The sequence below is a fragment of the Mandrillus leucophaeus genome, unplaced genomic scaffold, assembly GCF_000951045.1.
Source record: "Mandrillus leucophaeus isolate KB7577 unplaced genomic scaffold, Mleu.le_1.0 Scaffold1938, whole genome shotgun sequence".
Lineage (NCBI taxonomy): Eukaryota > Metazoa > Chordata > Mammalia > Primates > Cercopithecidae > Mandrillus > Mandrillus leucophaeus.
In genome coordinates, this window is record NW_012101963.1 from 148,020 (window position 1) to 167,799 (window position 19,780).

Genomic DNA, 19,780 nt, shown 5'->3' on the forward strand with positions numbered 1-19,780 from the left:
TACTTTTTAAATTTTTAAATAAATATTTTTCCTACGTATATTTTTTGAGATGGAGTTTCACTCTTGTTTCCCAGGCTGGAGCAGAATGGTGTGATCTTGGCTCGCCAGAACCTCCACCTCCTGAGTTCAAGTGATTCTCCTGCCTCAGCCTCCTGAATAGCTGGGATTACAGGCATGCACCACTAAGCCTGGCTAATTATCTACTTAAATAAATGTTACCTTCTATTTCTTAACATAAGAATTTTTTAAAAAATTTGATTTTCTTATTTTCATCTGTCAAAAGTGTTTGATTGTCTATAAAGTAATGTGGAATATTAGAGAAACAGGACTATTTATTTCAATAGGAAAATGTCTACACCTTGTGGATTTCAGGTTATTCACCTGAAAAATCGTTTATGCTGCAAGTTTGCATCTATAGGCATGAAAATCACAATATGGGTAATCAGAAGGTTCTGTTAAATAATTTACATCATTTTATGTACATTGTGAAAAACTCGGGGAGCAGGATAGTAAATCCCTTCATCATAGGACAAACAGATTATTTTTCCTCCACAAAATTAACTCAGCGAAAGATAATGTATAAAGTTTCCTGGCATTAATAACCCATATATAGAGCCAAATTAGTAGGTGATCAAAAAGAGCATCCTTACATAAGTAAAATAAATTTTTAAAAGTATCATGTATAGAAAATTAGCTTTGTGTAGCATAAATATATATATATATAAAAATTAAGAAAGGGAAAATCATTTTGCAAATTTGTCTTTATAAAAAAACACAAAAATATGTTTAATGAAAACATATATATATGAACACACACACACAGGAAGAAAGAGAAAAAATACATGGAAACTAAAAAAAGTTGCATGTAAAGATCTCATTACAAATTAGTGAAAATATACATACTTCTTATTCTTTAGGAAAATACTTTGTTAAACACACTGGTACTGGATTTATAACAATTAGTATGGTTAAGAAGTAGCATTAAAATGATAATTCTCAACCAAAGATTGTATGTCAACCTAAAATGTACCTTACTTTAGTTTTTGTTTGTGTCTTAAAGTTGAAGTTCATACAAATGCTGAACAGATAGTGGCCCTATCTGACTTTCATCCTGAATTTGTCTATAGTATTGCTATAAATATTAAATAGAAACTTAGAAAAATCACACTTTTATATATTCCTAATTGCCTTGGCTCTAGGTCATATTAATTCACAATTATGAAGTATCAAAAAAAGTTAAAACTAACATGAAAATGCCTGGACAATTATGTACTTTACAATGAGAAAAATGTTTCTGTATTGTGACCTATGTATGCTGACATATATTCTACACAAAGAAAAGTTTTCAGGTTTTATGAGCAAAATTCACTTAGGCAGAATAGATACATTCATCTGCAAACCCCAGCTTGATTAAATATATAACTATGGTGCTTCCAACGGTCTTTCGTTTGAGACCCCGTATCTAAGAAAAATGTAATTATGAAATGCTGTTTAAATGTTTAAACTGTCTACTTTAAAACCACATTACTGTAGTTTGCTAATAACCCTTCTATATTATGCTGATCTGTAACTTTTAAAACCACATTTTTAACTCAAGTAGTTGGCATAGCTTCTATTGCAATGAATTTATTCTGGGAAGTCTGACTGCCATGATTAGTGGTTTGACTCCAGTATTTCAAACATACTGCACTAAGTTCCCACTGATGTACTTGTGGTTTCACATATACCAAAGAATATTCTATGATGAGTGCTGGATGGAAAAGATTGTTCATCTGACAATAATCTTTCTAGCCACATAGACATACCACAATCTCTATCAGTAATCTTAAATTTCGGCAGTCATAGATAAACACTATTCTTGCCAATATATATTCATTATTTATACAATTTTCCTTTGATGACTTTTCCTTTAGGAATTGAAATTTTTAAAGAATGTGTGTCTAAATTGTTTTCAGAATGAATGCTCCAAGCTGTTTTAATATTTGGCTTAGAGCAAATTCAAAATCACATTTCTAACAACTTCAGTTCTGTGTGTATACTTATGGAGAGAGAGAGAGGCTTCTCACTGGAAAGGGAGCATAGCCCCAGTGAAGAAGTAAGCAGGGTGCAGACATTTCAATTGCCCCTTCAGAGTATGTGCAGTTGAAGCACTTAAAAGGATTAGTAAAGGACAATTACTTGTTTTTTCTTCCACTGTATACCCACTGGGGAGCATAGACTCCAGTTGGCACAAAAGGATCGCATCAGAGAAGTCTTTTAACATAAAGCATCTGTCTTAAGTATTAAAAATGTGACTTCAGTTTCCCCTCTTGAATACCATCACAGCTGACCTTTTCAAACAGAACTGAAGTTTCTCTCTGCTTTAAATTGCTCATTCTCATGAAGAACAATGATGAATTAATGCATTTATTTTAATCTTGGTTGGCCTTTCTTAAGAGCAAGCACATTCCCAAATAACTCTCTCGTTCTTTAAATCCTAGTTACATTGTTTCATATTACTACCCAAAATGAATTCATTATTATAATTTTCCTGCTAATTCTTAAAGGAAAAGATCACTGGTATTTGACGCAAGTTATTTATATGAAATAAAAATACTATTTTATTGAACAGACTAATAAAAATCAAAATGGTAAAACACAGTTTTTCTTTATTATTCCATTTGTTTTGTTTGTTGTTGGACAATTTTTGTGCATAGCATTTTTGAACACTTTTGTCCAATTTTCCTTTGATTTTCGAATTTTTAGTAGGGGAACAGTGCGGGAAACAATCTGGTTTTGATGGAATCTCAAATTTTTGTGAGTGTGTGTGTTCTAAATAAACTCAACTAGGTCATATGACTCATGTGCTTTCCATGGTCTCATTGACTTTATTTTCTGTCTAGAAACTATTTAATAAATCTTATTTGATCAGATGGATATTCTTTACTGCTTCTTCAACAAAACAAAGTTGAACTGTTTGTTAAGAAGTACTGTTTTAGGTTTCTCTCTTTTTGTAAATTATTTTCTAAAAAGTTGAAGAGTTTTGATCAATTTGCATAACATAATAAATACTTGAGCCCTTTGTGGTTTTCAGGGCCAGCTGTTTTCTCTAGCTTTAGCTCTATGATTAAGGATTAAGGGATGCAAAATGATGAGAAATGCACAGGGCAATGCTGCCTTTGGAAGATTTAACACCATGCTGAGGACTTTTATATTCTCTGCATTTCCCTTCCCTTTACAGGTAAAATAAACAAGAAAACTACCAAAAAGGCCATTCAAAGAGTATAACTCAACATGTCAAAGGCAAGTTTTATTTGAATCTATTTCAAGAAAGTATTCTAATATTCATATTCACACACATTACAAAACCTAAGCATATACATGCAAGTTCCTGAGAAATCCCAGTATAGGACAACTTCTCTGTGAATCTAAATATTTCTATCCATGTGAGTACATGTAAGAATACTTGTGTTTTGGTGTTTCAATGTAGTATTATCTTGTTTTTTTCAGCTTTTTTTTTTTTTTTTTTTTTTTTTGCTGGCATTTTCAAGGTTTAATATTCACTTGGAAAGAGGGGGAGCCTTGGAATTCTTTTGAGACATGCCTTATTCATCTTGAAGTCATCCTGAAAATGTGGCAGGCCATTAATACTTTTGTAGAGAAACACAGGCTCCATTTTTCCAGTGTAAATATATGCTGAGGTCTGTCTTTAAATGTGTACCTAGGAGTAAGAAAGGTTGAGAAGAGAGAGAATGATACTTTTGCCCTGCATTCAACTTTGAGTGTTATGAAGAGAAATAGTTTACATAAAATATTTCTACAATAAGGAGATTCAAAGGCTTGAACATTTTTGTGATCGCTCCTGTCCTTTTTTTCAAGACTATTATTATCTCTGATTCTGAGCCAGATACACTATTTACTTAGAAGCCATTGATTCGATATTTATTTACAACTAGTAGGCAAGTTAAAGAATGTAAAATACATGATTCTTCTGATAATTGTTTTTTAAATCTTAGGTTTATTTGGGGGAATTTCTTCCTTTTTCTTTATGCCAAGAATGGCTAATGCTTGTGAATGTCAAGGGACATAAAACCCCATTACATGAATTTCCCAAAGTCAAAGAATGCCGAATTAATGCTGTAAGCAAAGCTGTGACATCAAAGCATAGAGTGCTACAATTTAGTTCAACAGTTTCCTGTAGATCTGGCTTTGTTCATTGTAAGTAATCTTTTAAAAAGTTACTTAAAAATTCAAGAGCTGTATGGTTTAGAAATTTAGAAACTCAAGTGATTTCAAGGAAGGAATATTTGTTTTTCTAATTGCCATTGGTGGCTGGAAGTCATGAAACAGTAACCAGCTTATTTTTAGCAATTTTTCTGTTTAATTCCTTTTATGTAGAAAAGACAACAACTGCAGGCATTATGAGGAAACTAGGGGAGATTAAAGAGAAATCACTGTAGAAACAACTTTTCAGATAACTGCATCATTCTTAGTACTCCCTGGTCCGAAAATGGTTCAACTTGTCTGAAAAATGAAGAGGTCAAATATGTGCACACGGCCACTTTGCCAAGTGTGGGTAAGTTGATATCTATGAAGATTTATGAGTATCCCCTCACTACCTGTCTCCTCCATTCCTTGTACTGTCTAGCCTGACTCAAGTTTATTTTTCTTTAGTTAAAGCAGCTACTAAGAATAACATAAATAAAGAACTGAATAGTTAAATGGAGTGTGTATGTATGTGAGAAAGGAGAGAGATTAGTATTTAATTAAAATGTACCAAAATGTATCTGTATATACTTCTGACACACAACTGCCTATTTACCTAATGATGCTGATACTAAACAACTGATTTTGAAAAGTATATAAAAATAAAAATAGACACAACATATTGGAAAATAATAACAATTTTAACTGGGTTCTAGAATTATATGATCTTTTCCAAGCATGGTCCAGCCATAAAATTATTTTATTTTTTCCCTTCAAAATGTAGCCAAGAAACAAACATCTATCTTTGCTTTCACTGCAGGAAAGAACCAGTGTCTGGATTAGTTCCAAGCCATCCAGACAGCTATTTCAACTGGAACAAGTGACCTTTGGAACAGACTAGAACATAACAGCCTGGCCAGACAGAGGGGAGGGAGTAGGCAGTTGGGAAGGACCCCAACATGTTCTTCTGAAAGCTCATTTGAAATAAGAGGACAATAAAAAGTTAAGGACAGAAATATGAACTTAAAAATATGTCAAACCAGTAAAACCTGTGTGACCACAATACGGGATTCAAGAAAAGTTAGAGTTTTTAGCTGTCATTCTTTCATATACACGCTATATATATATCTAACCCCGTGAGCACGGGCCCTGTCCCTTAATTACATAACATTCATGTTTGAATCGTCATAGCCTCTTTGACACTAAGTAACCATTATTTTTTCTTTTCCTCTATCAATTGGGCCAGACTTCCTTAGTCTATGATTCTATGGTGATTGTTAGACAAACTTCAATAATTACTAAGAGATTTATTTAGCAAATTATTGCTACAATAGAAGTTAAAATAATAATAAATATTTTATTGGAAATTAGATAATGGTTATCTTCTCCCAACATTTATTTGAAGGCATGCTGTTCTTTTCTAAGAGAACATAAAACATTTAAGTTCACATCATTAGCAAGAAGCATCTAAATAAATATGCAATCTTTTAATGAATGCTTTTGGACAAAGTGTTGTACTTGGTAACAAAGAGGAAGGATGTCAAGGCAATACTGTCTTCAAAATGGTTGAAAAATGGAGAGCAAAGCTTTTTAAAAAATGTTTTATTAAAAATACAAAAAGAAAGATGTTTCTTAGACAATATCTTATTGATTTTACAAAATATACTATCATAAGTTGATTATGTCCAAGGTACTAAGAAAATACGAGATTTCAGAGTGTTCTTTCTTGGAGAACTTTGTTATTCCAGCAGGTACTGGAAAATATTTTTAAGAAGACAACTTCTATAGCTTCTAATCAGGCCTTCTTGAATGAAAACATAAACCTTTAAAAGTCTTAATGAATATTCCAAGGTGTCTATAGAATTGCTTGAAAACTAGAAGATTTGGTTCAATGAACTTGGCATATAGATCTGAATGAATGCCAAAAATATAGCTAAGGTAAAGAAAATAAATTTTTACAAAATTTGTGTTACATAGTCTTGGTGGTACTATTAACTGACAAAAAACACAATGTTAATGATACAGAAATAAGAAATTTGGTTATTTCAATTTATCACGTAATGTCAGAAAAATGGAAAGTGAGCCTTTAATCTCAACTCCTTCTTAAGTATGCCATTAGAATTGGCATAGTATTGATTAGAAGTATTGATTAGAAGCTAAGAAGTAGAGCAGAACAAAATGAATCCAGAGAAAGACAATACTGTCTGCTACTTACATAATATTCGTATTTCTTAAACTGTATTTTGAAAGCAAGAAAATAGACCATGAATGATTTTAGGAGGCTGTGTTCTTGCTAGATTAAGAAAATCCCACTTGGAATTCTAGAGAAATTATGCTTTTGGGGAAGGAGTTTCATTAGTGGATTATCACGGACCTTAACAACAAAAGATCAAAACATGAAATAAATGTACAAGAATTAAAGTTTGTGTCAAATTTGTGAGATGGACATTAGAGGGGGGAGATTTTAAATATTTGTCTGAAGTTATATAGGAAGAAGACACTTTCTGCATGAGACACAGGGGTCCAAGGGCAATTCCAACTGTGACCATCACATTTATGAACTCCCTATAAAGGGTGTAGTTTAGGTGGAGTCTGAAATTCAGTTGTCAAAAATGACTCCAAGATTCTTCAAGTAATTTAACAGAGGATGAAGCCCAAAATCATGAGTAAATATTGAATCTGGAAGTATATGTGGAAACATTGGAATAGAAAAACATTAACAGCCAGTTTTTTCAAGGTTATGCTAAGTAACATAAAAACGAATAAAAAAAATCAGTATTTAGAAATGCAACATATTATCTATCAGAAATCCTACTGAAAATACATTCCCATAATATTATTCATTTTTTTAAGAAAAATCCAAATCCAAATAAAAGAACAAAAAGAGATGAAGAAAATTTTTGCCATTGGGCTATTCTGATAAACTTCACACTGGATGTCTGATAGCTGACATCAGCCAGTACGAGGTACCCAGACTTAAACATACTTAAATATAAGTGTTCCTGGGGAAGTTTTTGGTTCACACAGTGTTGTAATACATATTGGCTTTTATTCATTAACTTATATGCTTCTCATACTTTTACTTTATGACAATAAACTGACTGAAATCAGGGATCCTGTCAATTTAACGCTACCTGCTAACACATGTTAGCAAACTTGCTAGATGTTTTCTTACCCCATAAAGTACATGTTATTCATATAAAGTGAGTAATAAATGAATTTTATGGAATGAATTGATGAATTGTTCCTTGGTGTTCAAAGGCTGTGCATGTGAGTCCCGTGTCCATAAAATACTTACCATCATGTTTTAAATTGATTCAAAACTTCTTCATGATTGTACTCTTAGTCATAATCCGCATCCTATTATCAAGTTCCACCTTTATAAAACTGTCGGCCAAGACACCCTTTGCATTACTGCTAAGTTAAAAAAAGCCTCCAGTTATGAAATTGATATTTACATAATACAGTTTTTGCACCAGATGCTTCTGGTAAAAGGAAGCAAATCATGACCTCTCTCACCAGCAGGATCAGTCCACTGTTTTCACAATTGAATGACATTTGCTCATAAAGCTAAAATGTGTGTGGGCTGCAAGAAATGAAGTTAAAGGTAAAGACCTTTATTTCTTCTTTGCCTTTCTCTCTGACTCTCTCCCTTTCTTTTAGCTCCATTTATGATCAAGAAAATCTGTTACATAATTAGCTTCAGAATGTGTCTATATTAATTACAGATTATTTAACAAATGAATTATGCAATTTAATTTATTTAAAATCATTTATTTTCAGGAAAACCAAACATATCATTGAGTTTACATAGAAATACAATTTTCAACCAGATCTTCATAAAAACGCACTGGAGAAATAAATGTTCATAATTAATGACCAATTATGTACTATTTCATCATGCCAGTAGCAGAGTTGATTACCATTAAAAATTGGTAAAGTAACAGATCTTAAATGTGCAAATACCATCTCAGTACTCTATTGTGTTACCATTGATAATAAATGGCCACTAAATATATACCTATTACATAAATCTTTTTAAAGTACAATAAAAATACAAATTCTATCTGTTAAAAAAAGCCACTTATATGGCTTCTAAACATCCTCATTATACAAATTCCAAAATACTATCTGACGAACAAAATTATAAAGACTCTTCCTTATGAAACATATATTGTCCTCTAATTAAGGTACAACTTAGCAGATAAAAGAAACTAAACAAGAAGGCTCATATATACCATATAACATTAAGGAAAAACAGACAAATATATATTGCATAAGCATATTTGATTTCTTTTCCTAGTGAAAATGTACCTTTAACACTTGAAGAAAATTCCCGTGAGTAAATGATAAATCTATTTTTGAGGGTTACCCCTAATTTAAGTCACATTTTCATTAATTTAATTTATTTATCTTATAATGTGATGAACCAAGTTAGAAATTTTGATCATAAATTTTTGCTGTACTGAGTACAAATTAGTCTGTTATGTAATGGGTAAAGGTATAGAAAACAAATATTTTAAAAAGTCTAAGTTCATCAGCACATCAAGAATGAAATGCAGGAGAATTTTATTGCTCATGTTCAAGACTAAACTGAGCAGTAACGAGGGTTTTTTTTAAATGAGATTTTTGACTTTAACAAAACAAATACAAATTGAATTTACCAAATAATATTGATAATTCATATAGAATGGGTGTCACAGATTTTAAAGTATCAAAACCAATGGGGCATCACAAAATAAACTTTGGTGAAAAATATCTTCATCAAAGAAGAAAATATGAGAAGAGTAGTCCTTATGTAGTGAGAAGAAATATATTTGGTAAAGTAAATATGGATAATAGACACTGAATCTATAGATAGCATATATTCCAAATGTTTTTTAGGGAATATCAAATCAGATGATGCTTAGATGTTATAGTAATATAACTTATCTCATTTGGAATGAAATTTAAAGTTTTTTAAATAAACAGCAAATTTTCATTTTTTCATTATCTTTGTAAAACAAATTAAATATTTAGAGTATAACTGATCATAACTAACATCACCTTGCATTTACTAATAAATACTCTAAATACATTTGGTTTATTATTGGAATTTATATCCTTATAATTTTACCTGCTAGAAATTAGTGACCTTGTGGCATTATGTTTAAAGTTTACATTTTCCCAGTGATATGAACAGTATTTATACATAAAATGACATCTGTCTAATGAATAGTAACATGTTTGTTGGTTTGAAAACAGACCATGTTTAGTTTGGCATTGGCATATCTCTTCAGAATTTAAAAAGTTATCTTTAAGGTATGGCTTTTGGGAAATCATTAATAAACCAGCAATCTGGAAAATGAATACAAGTTTCAAGATGCTAACTAAATAGAACTCAGACACAAGGCAGGTATTTGTATAATATGTCTTTCAATTACAAATTCATATACAGTAGAAATAGAAAGGAACATAAAAGTATGATCTACTTTATAGTAAGTTGTTTTTAAAATAAAAATTATAGATCAATAGTGAAGGTGAGGAAATTTAACTGAAAAAATTTTCAAAATATTAAAATATTCAAAAACATATTGGCACATGAATAATACCTATCTTAAAGTAATAATAAATGACATGTGTATAGAAACACATTTAACATGAATCAGGATTTCTTGTTCTTGATGTCAGCACCTACTGTCTAATGGGTCGAGACAAAATACTGTGCCTTCAAGAGTTAGTCCCATTTTGAACCCCTCCTGTAAAACAGAATAAAATCATTAATATCCAAAATGCTCACAGCAAAATAAAATAAAATAAAATCAGTGAATAAAAAAGACTACGCACTGAAGTTGAAATATTCATGCTTTGATCAACTAATAATAACTATATGTAAAATGTTGACTTGTTGAATTTTTATATAGGTGTATAAGCACTGGTAGTTCTTTCAGACCCATTAACACTTTAATGTTTTAAATATATGTGAGGTTAGCATGCATGAGAGACAGAAGAAAATACATAAAATTAAGACACAGGTTTCGTTTTCAGAAAAGGTTAGTTACTACATCATTCTATCGCAAATGAAATCTGTTAGCTTTAAAAATTATTATTAATTTAAATATTATTAAGATAGTTAGACTTCAAATTGATGAGAGGTTCAAGATATCCTGATGATTTTCACCTTTTCTTCCCGGTTAGCACTGACCAGAGCCTTGGTAAAATACTTCTTTAAAATGGAATGCCATATCCTCTGTGGAACATACAACTGCAGATTATTTTGCCATGGAGAAAACTTCCCCTACTAGCCTTGCTGTCGCTTGTAGCGGACTGGCTTCTTTGACTCCTACTCTCCCTTGCATATTTTAGAAGTTAAGTTGTCTTTGATTTATTGAGTGTAAGAACACAATTGCTATGAAAGTGTTTTTCCACCAAGATTTTGAGTTAAAAGTTAATGACAAAGGAGTCTGTCCTTCTCCACTCCAATCTCTCTATTGTTTTAATTGCATAATATAATTGAACTGCGGGTCATCTCTTCTTACCACCTTTCCTCATTCCTACCCTTTCTTGTAAATCTCTACACATGGGCCTACAAAAAGATGAAAAGCACAGACTTGCACTGATCGATGAAAGTGGAGGTTACATTGTAAATCTCCTTGTAGAAGCAAATGTGGTAGTGCTCTCTATATACTCTACCTTTTTTTTTCTTGCTAACAGAACTGAAATGTTTCAGAAAGGTAATTTGTAATTTCGAGTGGCCATGTGACACATTATTGGCAAATAATATGCAGATAGCAGTGTATTCCTAAAGAAAAGAAAATGCCTCTTAAAGGTAACCATTGGTTTTCACCTCTGCTTTGGGTGTTTTATTCAATTAGACTGACTATATTTACGTGTATGTTAGCTAATTGTGTATCTTTTTGCATCTCCCCAAATTACTTTTATTTAGAATAGTTATGTAAATGTTCCTATCTTTCTCTAAATCCAGTGTAAACATCATCATATGGAGGAGGAAGGCAGTTACAAAGCTGTAAGCCACACTTTGTTATTAATGTTCAAAGAACATTCTTCATTATGTTTATAGCACAGAGACTACTACTATACAGCAATATAGTGATGTAATCATTGTGAAAGTTTTTCAGAAGTCTTTCCAGTACTTGGAATACAATCTTTATTTAGTTGAGTAAATATGAGAGTACTTATCATTATTTTTTAAAAATCTGTTCTTACCACAAAATACATTTTGTCATATTTATTTATATTTCTCAAACAGCCAGCAAATACTTAGAAAAATAAATACTTCATAATACTGTAAGTAAACTTTTCTTTAAAATTATTTTATTTGGATATCTGAAGATTTGTGTATTATGTCATCTTCTGGTATACTATAAATGGTAGAGAGATGATACATTGATAGACAGATAATGACAGATAGAAAGAGTGTGGAAATGTTTGATATCATATGGTACTTTTAAATTGTATCAGTTCATTCTGCTAGTAAACCAGTATCACTTCAATTACACTGAAAATACTATTTGTCAACGTGTTATCAATATTGGAAAAGCAGAATAGCAGTCAAAGTAAAATAGAGGTTAATTACTATTTTAATAATAAAGTGTTAGTATATGACTTACGATAGTATCTATCTCTATATTGACTTTTTAGGGATTCTTACATATTATAAGGTTTGTTGATTTTCTTTTTTCCTAAGATAAAATTTCCCACACATTTCCTGTCTTCTTCGTAAGTCCCATTTTGCAAATCACAATTTAATAAACTCCAAATCATTCCATATCCTCTTGAGCTTCAAACCTCTTAATAAAAATGATACTTTATTTATGCAGTGATGGGAATTACCATAAGCTAATGTCACACAAAAGAATGATTAATTAAAATATTATTCATCATATGAGTTTTATATGTAATATTTTTATGAATTTTCTTATTTTGAAATAGAAAAGCATATCAAGGAAGGAAAAACCACTGCACTTTGAGGTATGTCTTTTTTTCTATCTATAGAATTTTAAAAATGATTTTAATGATAACATGAATGTCTATATATTTATGCCATACAGTTTTCTTATGTAAGTAATTTATTACATATATAGTTTTATATCTTCCTCTTTTCATCTTTGCAGACCTTGATTATTCTAAATTCCCACAAAACTAATTTATTATGACTATATAAAATGCTATTAATTTTTACAATGATTGCTTCCCAGCATTTTAAAATTATGAATAATGTTGACTAGGTATTTTTATTCATAGAGATTGAACACATTTATAATTACTTTTTCTTGAGAATAGATTGCTTTAAAGTTTTGATATCAAATAGAAATAAAAGTATTAATAACAAGTTACTCTTTAAAGAGATTGCTAGGCCATAGTTACCTCTGAACTAACTCTGGCCTGCCAACAATTTACAGTACTTGTTTTATTACACTTTCATTTGTATTGATTGATTATTAGTTTAAAAAATAATCTGCTAGATTAAAATGGCATTACAGTTCTTTATTTGATTTGTATGTTTACTTTGATTAGACAGAACATGTCTACATATGTGTAAGCCACTGGTGGTCTTCTTTTGTGAAGTTTTTTTATTTATCTGTTGATTTTTTAGTTTCCTAGTCATTTGTCTAATTGCTTTAATTACATATATGTAATGTATTTATACATTTTTAGACAGTAAATGTTAAAAAATTGGATACTATATGTCTATATTTTTCTTTTTCTTATAAAATTTTCTTATCAATTCAAAAGTCTGATGAATATTCAGTAATATTTTAAACATCTTAAAATGTTGATTACTTCTGAAATTTATCTCGGCATTTGCTGTAAGTTTCAGCAGTACATTGATCTTCTCCCAGAGTACTAGCCAGCTGACTTAACACCACTTGTATGTGATTTTTTCATCCTTTACGAACTTGCCATGCTTGTTTTTTAATGTATTAAATTATTATAGCTTACATGTTACAGTGTGGCCTATCAATATTATTCCACTTAGCTTCCTGTTGGTAACATGTGCTGGACAGTTTAAATTATGTCAAATCAAATAGCTACATTATTGATTTCAAATAAATGTTTAATTTTCTAACTGCTTATACTGAAATATGGTTTAACATTTCTGCATAAATGCTTACATGCATGAGACATTTCTGTGATTTCAAACTTAATAATTCAATTCTCTTAAAAGTAGCTTAGTCACAATACTCTAAATGAAAGATGAAAACTAAATGTCTCACTAAGCTTATTAACTCAATATGGTATTCACAATCCACTGCACTATATTAAGTTTTTATAGGATATGCAAAGATATAGTAGCTACATGTGTGCATTAGATTCATTAGGCTAGCAAGATTAATAATAAAAGCCATCATAGAGTTTAGATGAAGAAAATATTATTTTACTTTTGTTAAAGTGACCTTGCCACTAAATCTTGGACTAAAAGAAACAATCATGGCCAGGTATGGTGGCTCACGCCTGTGGTCCCAGCACTTTTTGAGGCCTAAGTGGGTAGATGGCTTGAGCCCAGCAGTTCAAGCACAGTCTGGGCAACATGATGAAACCCTATTTTTAACAAAAAATACAAAAATTAGCCATGCGTGGTAGTGCATACTTCTAGTCCCAGCTACTCAGGAGGCTGAGGAGGGAGGATTGCTTGAGCCTGGGCAGTGGAGGTTGCAGTGAGCCAAGATCACGCCACTGCACTCCAGCTTGGGTGGGGCGATAGAGTGAGATTCTGCCTCAAAGAAAAGAAAAGAAAAGAAAAGAAAAGAAAAGAAAAGAAAAGAAAAGAAAAGAAAAGAAACGAGAAAAGAAAAGAAAGAAAAAACAATAAAGTGAACAATGCAATAGTGACTAAGTCATCAAAAAATAATCTTAAAATATGGTTTATGAAACCTCTTTAAACATAACTATCAGATATACCCATATGAAGCTGTTGTTTGAATTTTTATTAAATAAAGCATGCAAATTTTAAGGTTTCAGCTTTAAAAATTTGTAAGTTGTTTAAAATTGTTATAAAAATAATATACCAACCATCTCTGGCGCTACCCACCATGAAAGCAGTAAAGAATTAAAAAAGACATTAAGAAAATATTAGAAACAGCAAAAGCAAAAACATCACAGTTTAACATTATTTGAGTGTCACATCACTCAATCATCCCAATACAGTATGTCTCACACTTGGTTCCAACAAAATCTGGAAATAGAGGCTTATCCTTAAAACTCAATAAATTTTTTTTCCCAATTTTGGGAAAATCTAAAAAATTCATAGAAAAGTACTCTGTATTACCTGTGTAACCCTTGAGAATAAATACTACCACATAAATATTTCTTTGTTACTACAAAAGCATTAGTACCAGATAGTACATGTCCAATGGGTAAAACTAATGTAAAAGGAAAGGAATTGATTTCATATGAAATACAGCATTCTTGCTAAATTATCATGCACCATTTGAAAGTTTCATAGTATTTGAAATATAGAAAAGAAGTAGGAAATCTGTGCCATCAAACAGTATACATGTTGAAGTCAATAGAAATTTTAAAAGGTGATTTTAGTTTCAACCAAATAAGATCATCCATCCTCTACTAGGGTTGCAATTTGACTTTCATTTAATTTATAATTTATTGAATTCATAATTTTATAAAAACTATAAGACAAGTTGTTTATAATATTTTTGTCAATATTTAAAAATTGTAAGTTAATACTAAGGATCTAAAATAATTTTTTATGTAAAAGGGGATTAAGAATCATTCAACTTGAGAAACACTGTTTCAACAGATTCTTTGACAACCTGAAGGCATATGTTAAGTAATTCAACTTTTAAATTCAGGCATGTTATTACATCTTGAACAATAATTAATTCATGTATTACACAGAAAATGAGATAGCTACACAGCTGCCGTCAAAAATGAGTAAAAGGGCATTTAAATTAACTTTCTAAGAAGGATTGTAATTATCAGTGATAGATCAGAGTTCACCTATAATTGTTTTTTCTAGGAAGTGAGGCATTGAGAATGAATGTATTAAGCCAAGACTAATAAACAAAAATACCTCATTCTCCTTACTTTAGTGTCTTCATTGTCTCTTCTCAATCAGCTTCATATAATTGGTGTCTGTCTGGATTCTACCATATATAAACTTTTTGATGAAAAATAGGATATAATAACTTCACCAAAATGTAAAGGGCAAATATAAAGAGAAGACTTTATTCTGGGGTTTATAAGACTATTTTTAAATCATGGCCCATAGTGCAAAGCATTTAAAACCAATTTCTGTAAACTGCAGACCAATTTAGAACAAAAAAGTAAAAGGAAGAGAGAGAAATGAAAACCCAACTGAACTACATTCCTAAAGAAGTTGTCACTGGGTGTCTGCTTTTTAAATAAAAGCCCAAAAGTTATGAACTACAGCTACAATGCTTCTTTTCAGAGAGAATAATTTCAATCTTACAAAGATTTTCCCTCATCTACCCATTTACAATTTTCAAATTCGTAATTGTTAAGACTGAGATCAAATCTTATAAATCTAATGCAATGACTTTTTAACTCTAGATTTCAAAACAATGAACCATTAGAATCCATGCCATTTTGTATTAAAAAAAAATGAACCATCTTATTGCCATTGTAAATTGAACCATTAAAAAAACCAACGACCTTATCCTTAGCAATTGTAGGAGTATTTTTAGGACTAACTGTACATTATTATTTTAAAGTAATTATTTTAAGTGAGTTTTTATAGTGAAAATAATTAAAGGCAACCATAGTTTTGGTACATAACATTCTCTTTGTTCCATATCAAAATAAAATAAATCATTTATGGGCCAGTCAGTCACAATAGTCACCTGCATCTCATCTAATTTTGATTGAATATCTGGAGGGAAATCTGCTGCTCCACAGTTAAATGGGTCAAAAGGTTCTGCTCCAAACAGGTCCCGTTCTAAAAGGAAGGAAATAATTTAGTAAATGAAATAACAAGTGAGCTGGAGTGAGTTAGATTTCAAAGGCAGGATTATATAAATGAATATTTACATGATCAAATGAACCACTAATCCACACTTACACTGTATGTGGGGCTTTCCTGAGCTTAGACAAGTTAAACATTAATAAGGAAGAAAAGACCCATTTTATGATATTAAAAAGTTTTATTATAAAGAATTATTATCTAGAGAGATTTCTGTGTTTTTAATGAAGATTTCTTACTATCAAATTCACCAAAGAGCTGATAATTAATATGTTACAACACCTATATTTTATTGAAGCAATTTAAATTTGCTAAAATTAATGCGCTACTCATTGAGGCTACCCTAATTCCATTGATTGATGCCTTGCAACACAATAGTTAAGCAATATGTAGGACTAAGTAGACTTGTAAGTAGCTCTACTCAAAGTTCATGTACTCTTATCTCCCCTTTTATCCAGAGAAAATTTTAAAGCACATTGTCTCATGTAGTATGAAATATCACCTTTCTAGATAGTCACAATGAGATAGTTTCTTTAAAAATGCCTCCTATCCCAGAAATACATTTCTTTTTTAAAAGCAGCAGGGATGCAGTGTCAAAAAAGCTTTCTGTACATATGTTCTAAAGTATGCACTACTTTTTTTTATCACTAAAGAAGTATCAAAGTTGAAAGTGATGTTTGTAATTGATAGATTTGGGCCTATTACGGGATTTTTAAAATAAAACATTCTTCAGGAATTTCTTTCCTCCGAATCAATTCAAATGTATCCTTAATTGGGAAAACATTAAATTATATATGAAAATGGGTATTTATAACATATTCATATCTTCATTTTGCAGAGAACTTTACATTCTCTAAATTCAATGCCATGTAAGAAATAATATTTATGCTACTTGATTTCTGCCATATCCTCTAAAATCACTCTGTGATTCTCATTGTGAAGGAGTCTTACTTTTCCAGTCTTCATGTTTTTTTTTCCAGATTCTTGTATTAAATAAGTTAAGAAATGTGAAATTTTTACAAGCTCCTTGTACTTGCAGGTATTGTATAAATAAGGGGAACATATAATTTTTCATCCAAATGCAGATACTTTTAAAAGTAAAAGGATCATTTTCAATAGTTACACTGGGTAAAAATCTATAAGCCAGGGCTATCCTAATAAAATGGGAATTTATTGTTACCTTATATATAACTGATGAGTATTACTATTGCTGTTATTTATTTTCTTCAGTTTAGTGTTGCTCAGGCAATCAATTGAAATTTAGCTTTCAAAGGATCTTTTCTTCAGAGAAATGTCCTGGTTTCCACTACACCATAAGCATACTGAATAATGCTTTTCACCTAGTAGGTGTTTGTTAAAAAATGAATTAATGAAAGGGAAGATTTGGTCAAAAGGTTCCGCTTCAAACCCATCCCGTTGTAAAAGGAAGAAAAAAATTTAGTAAACAAAATGACAAGAAATGACTTGGAGGGACTCACTTATATAGATTATGTCTATATAATCTCTATTTCTCCGTCTATTAAACTTTGGTACTCAGGAATATGTAGACATTGAAAAAGCTATCAAGGTATTACTGGAGCACTCTTGTTATGCTTCAGCAAAGAGACTGGCCGTGTTTTACTCTTGCCCTAGAGATCTGTGGAACTTTGAACTCGAGAGAGATGATTTAGGGTATCTGGCAGAAGAAATTTCTAAGCAGCAAAGCATTCAAGATGTGACCTGGCTTTTTCTAAAAGCATACAGTCATATGCATTCACAAAGAGATAATATGAAATTGGAACTTATGTTTAAAAGGGAAGCAAAACATAAAAGTTTGGAAGATATGCAGCCTGACTATGTGGTAGAAAAAGAAAACCCACTTTCTAAGGAGAAATTCAAGACTGCTGCAGAAATTAGCATAAGTAAAAAGGAGCTGAATGGTAATAGCCAAGACAATGGGGAAGATCTCATCAGCACATATCAGACATCTACAGCAGCCCCTCCCATCAAAGGTCCAGAGGCCTAAGAGGAAAAAATTGTTTCATGGGCCAGGCCCAGGGCCCTGCTGCTCTGTGCAGCCTCAGGACTTGGTATCCTGCATCCCAGCCACTCCAGCTCTAGCTGTGGCTAAAAGGGGCCAAGATACAGCTCAAGCCATTGCTTCATGGGGTAAAAACCTTAAGCCTTGGTGGCTTCCATGTGGTGTTGGGTCTGCAGGTGCACAGAAGACAAGAGTTGAGCTTTGGGAGCCTCTGCCTAGATTTCAGAGGATGTATGGAAATGCCTGGATATTCAGGCAGAAGTCTGTGGCAGGAGCAGAGCCCTCATGGAGAACCTCCACTAGGGCAATGCAGAGGAGAAATGTAGGGTTAAAGCCTTCACACAGAGTCCCCACTAGGGCACTGTCTAGTGGAGCTGTGAGAAGAGGGCCACCGTCTTTCAGACCCCAGAATGGTAGATCCACCAACAGCTTGCACTGTGTGCCTGGCACTCAATGCCAGCCTGTGAAAACAGCCATTGGGGCTGTACCCTGCAAAGTCACAGAGGTGGAGCTGCTCAAGGTCTTGGGTCCCATCCCTTGCATTAGCGTGCCCTGGATGTGACACATGGAGTAAAATGAGATAATTTTGGAATTTTAAGACTTAATGACTGCCCCATTGGGTTTCAAACTTGCATGGGGCCTGTGGCTCCTTCGTTTTGCCAATTTCTCCAATTTGGAATGGAAATATTTACCCAATGCCTGTATCCTCATTGTATTTTGCAAGTAACTAACTTGTTTTTTATTTTACAGGCTCATAGGTGGAAGAGACTTGCCTTGCCTCAGATGAATCTTTGGACTTGGACTTTTGGGTTAATGCTGGAATAAGTTAAGACTTTGAGAGATTGTTGCAAAGGTATGATTGGTTTTGAAATGTGAAAAGACATGAAATTTGGGAGGGGCAAGGAGTGGAATGATATGGTTTGGGTCTGTGTCCTCACCCAAATCTCATCTCAAATTGTAATCCACACATGTTGAGGGAGGGGCCTGGTGGGAGGTGATTGGATCATGTGGGAAGTTTCCCCCCTACTGTTCTCATGATAGAGAGGGAGTTCTGACGACATCTGATGGTTTAAAAGTGGCAGTTTATCCTGCGCACACAGTCTCTTCTGCTGCCATATAAGATGTACCTTGCTTCTCCTTTATCTTCTGCCATGACGTTGAGTTTCCTGAGGCATCTCCATCCATGCAGAACTGTACTCTTCGCTTATAAATTACCCAGTCTGAGGTAGCAACTTTATAGCAGTGTGAAAACTGACTGATATACTAGTGTTATTACCTTGTATTTACAAATTAGTCCTCTAAAATAAATTGAATACCTAACATGAGCAATGTATTTTAAGTTCCTTAGGGGAAATGAATATAATATGGGCCCTGCCATGTACTAAAGTCTTAAGCTAAAACTTCAGAGTTATATTCACAATGATTTAATATAAGCTAGAGAGAATGCAATCAAGTAGAATGTGTAAAACCCTCTTTTCTTCAGTTTCCTTTTAGACATAGTGACTGATTCATGACCATTGAGAATTATGCTTTCAGTTTCTGTCACAAGGCACAGATGGATATGTATTACAGCCAAAATATTGAAAATGAGCATCTGTTAGGTGTTTTCTAATTAATCAAAAATAGACTTTAAT

At 32.0% G+C, this 19,780-nt stretch overlaps 1 protein-coding gene across 3 annotated transcripts in view; it reads right to left on the reverse strand.

The window, feature by feature from the left end:
• Nucleotides 1-7,943: 7,943 nt before the first annotated feature.
• GULP1 (GULP, engulfment adaptor PTB domain containing 1) overlaps nucleotides 7,944-19,780 on the reverse strand; it is a 119,870-nt gene continuing 108,033 nt past the window's right edge. For 2 of the 3 annotated variants that reach the window (XM_011978399.1, XM_011978401.1), the window contains 2 exons: nucleotides 16,008-16,102; nucleotides 7,944-9,923 (listed from right to left, as the gene is read on the reverse strand). In XM_011978399.1, the coding sequence (XP_011833789.1) occupies nucleotides 9,852-9,923; nucleotides 16,008-16,102 (167 nt within the window). In that variant the 3' untranslated portion in view covers nucleotides 7,944-9,851. Of the gene's footprint in view, nucleotides 9,924-14,199; nucleotides 14,211-16,007; nucleotides 16,103-19,780 lie in introns of all 3 variants that reach the window. The other variant, XM_011978400.1, reaches the window with a different exon arrangement.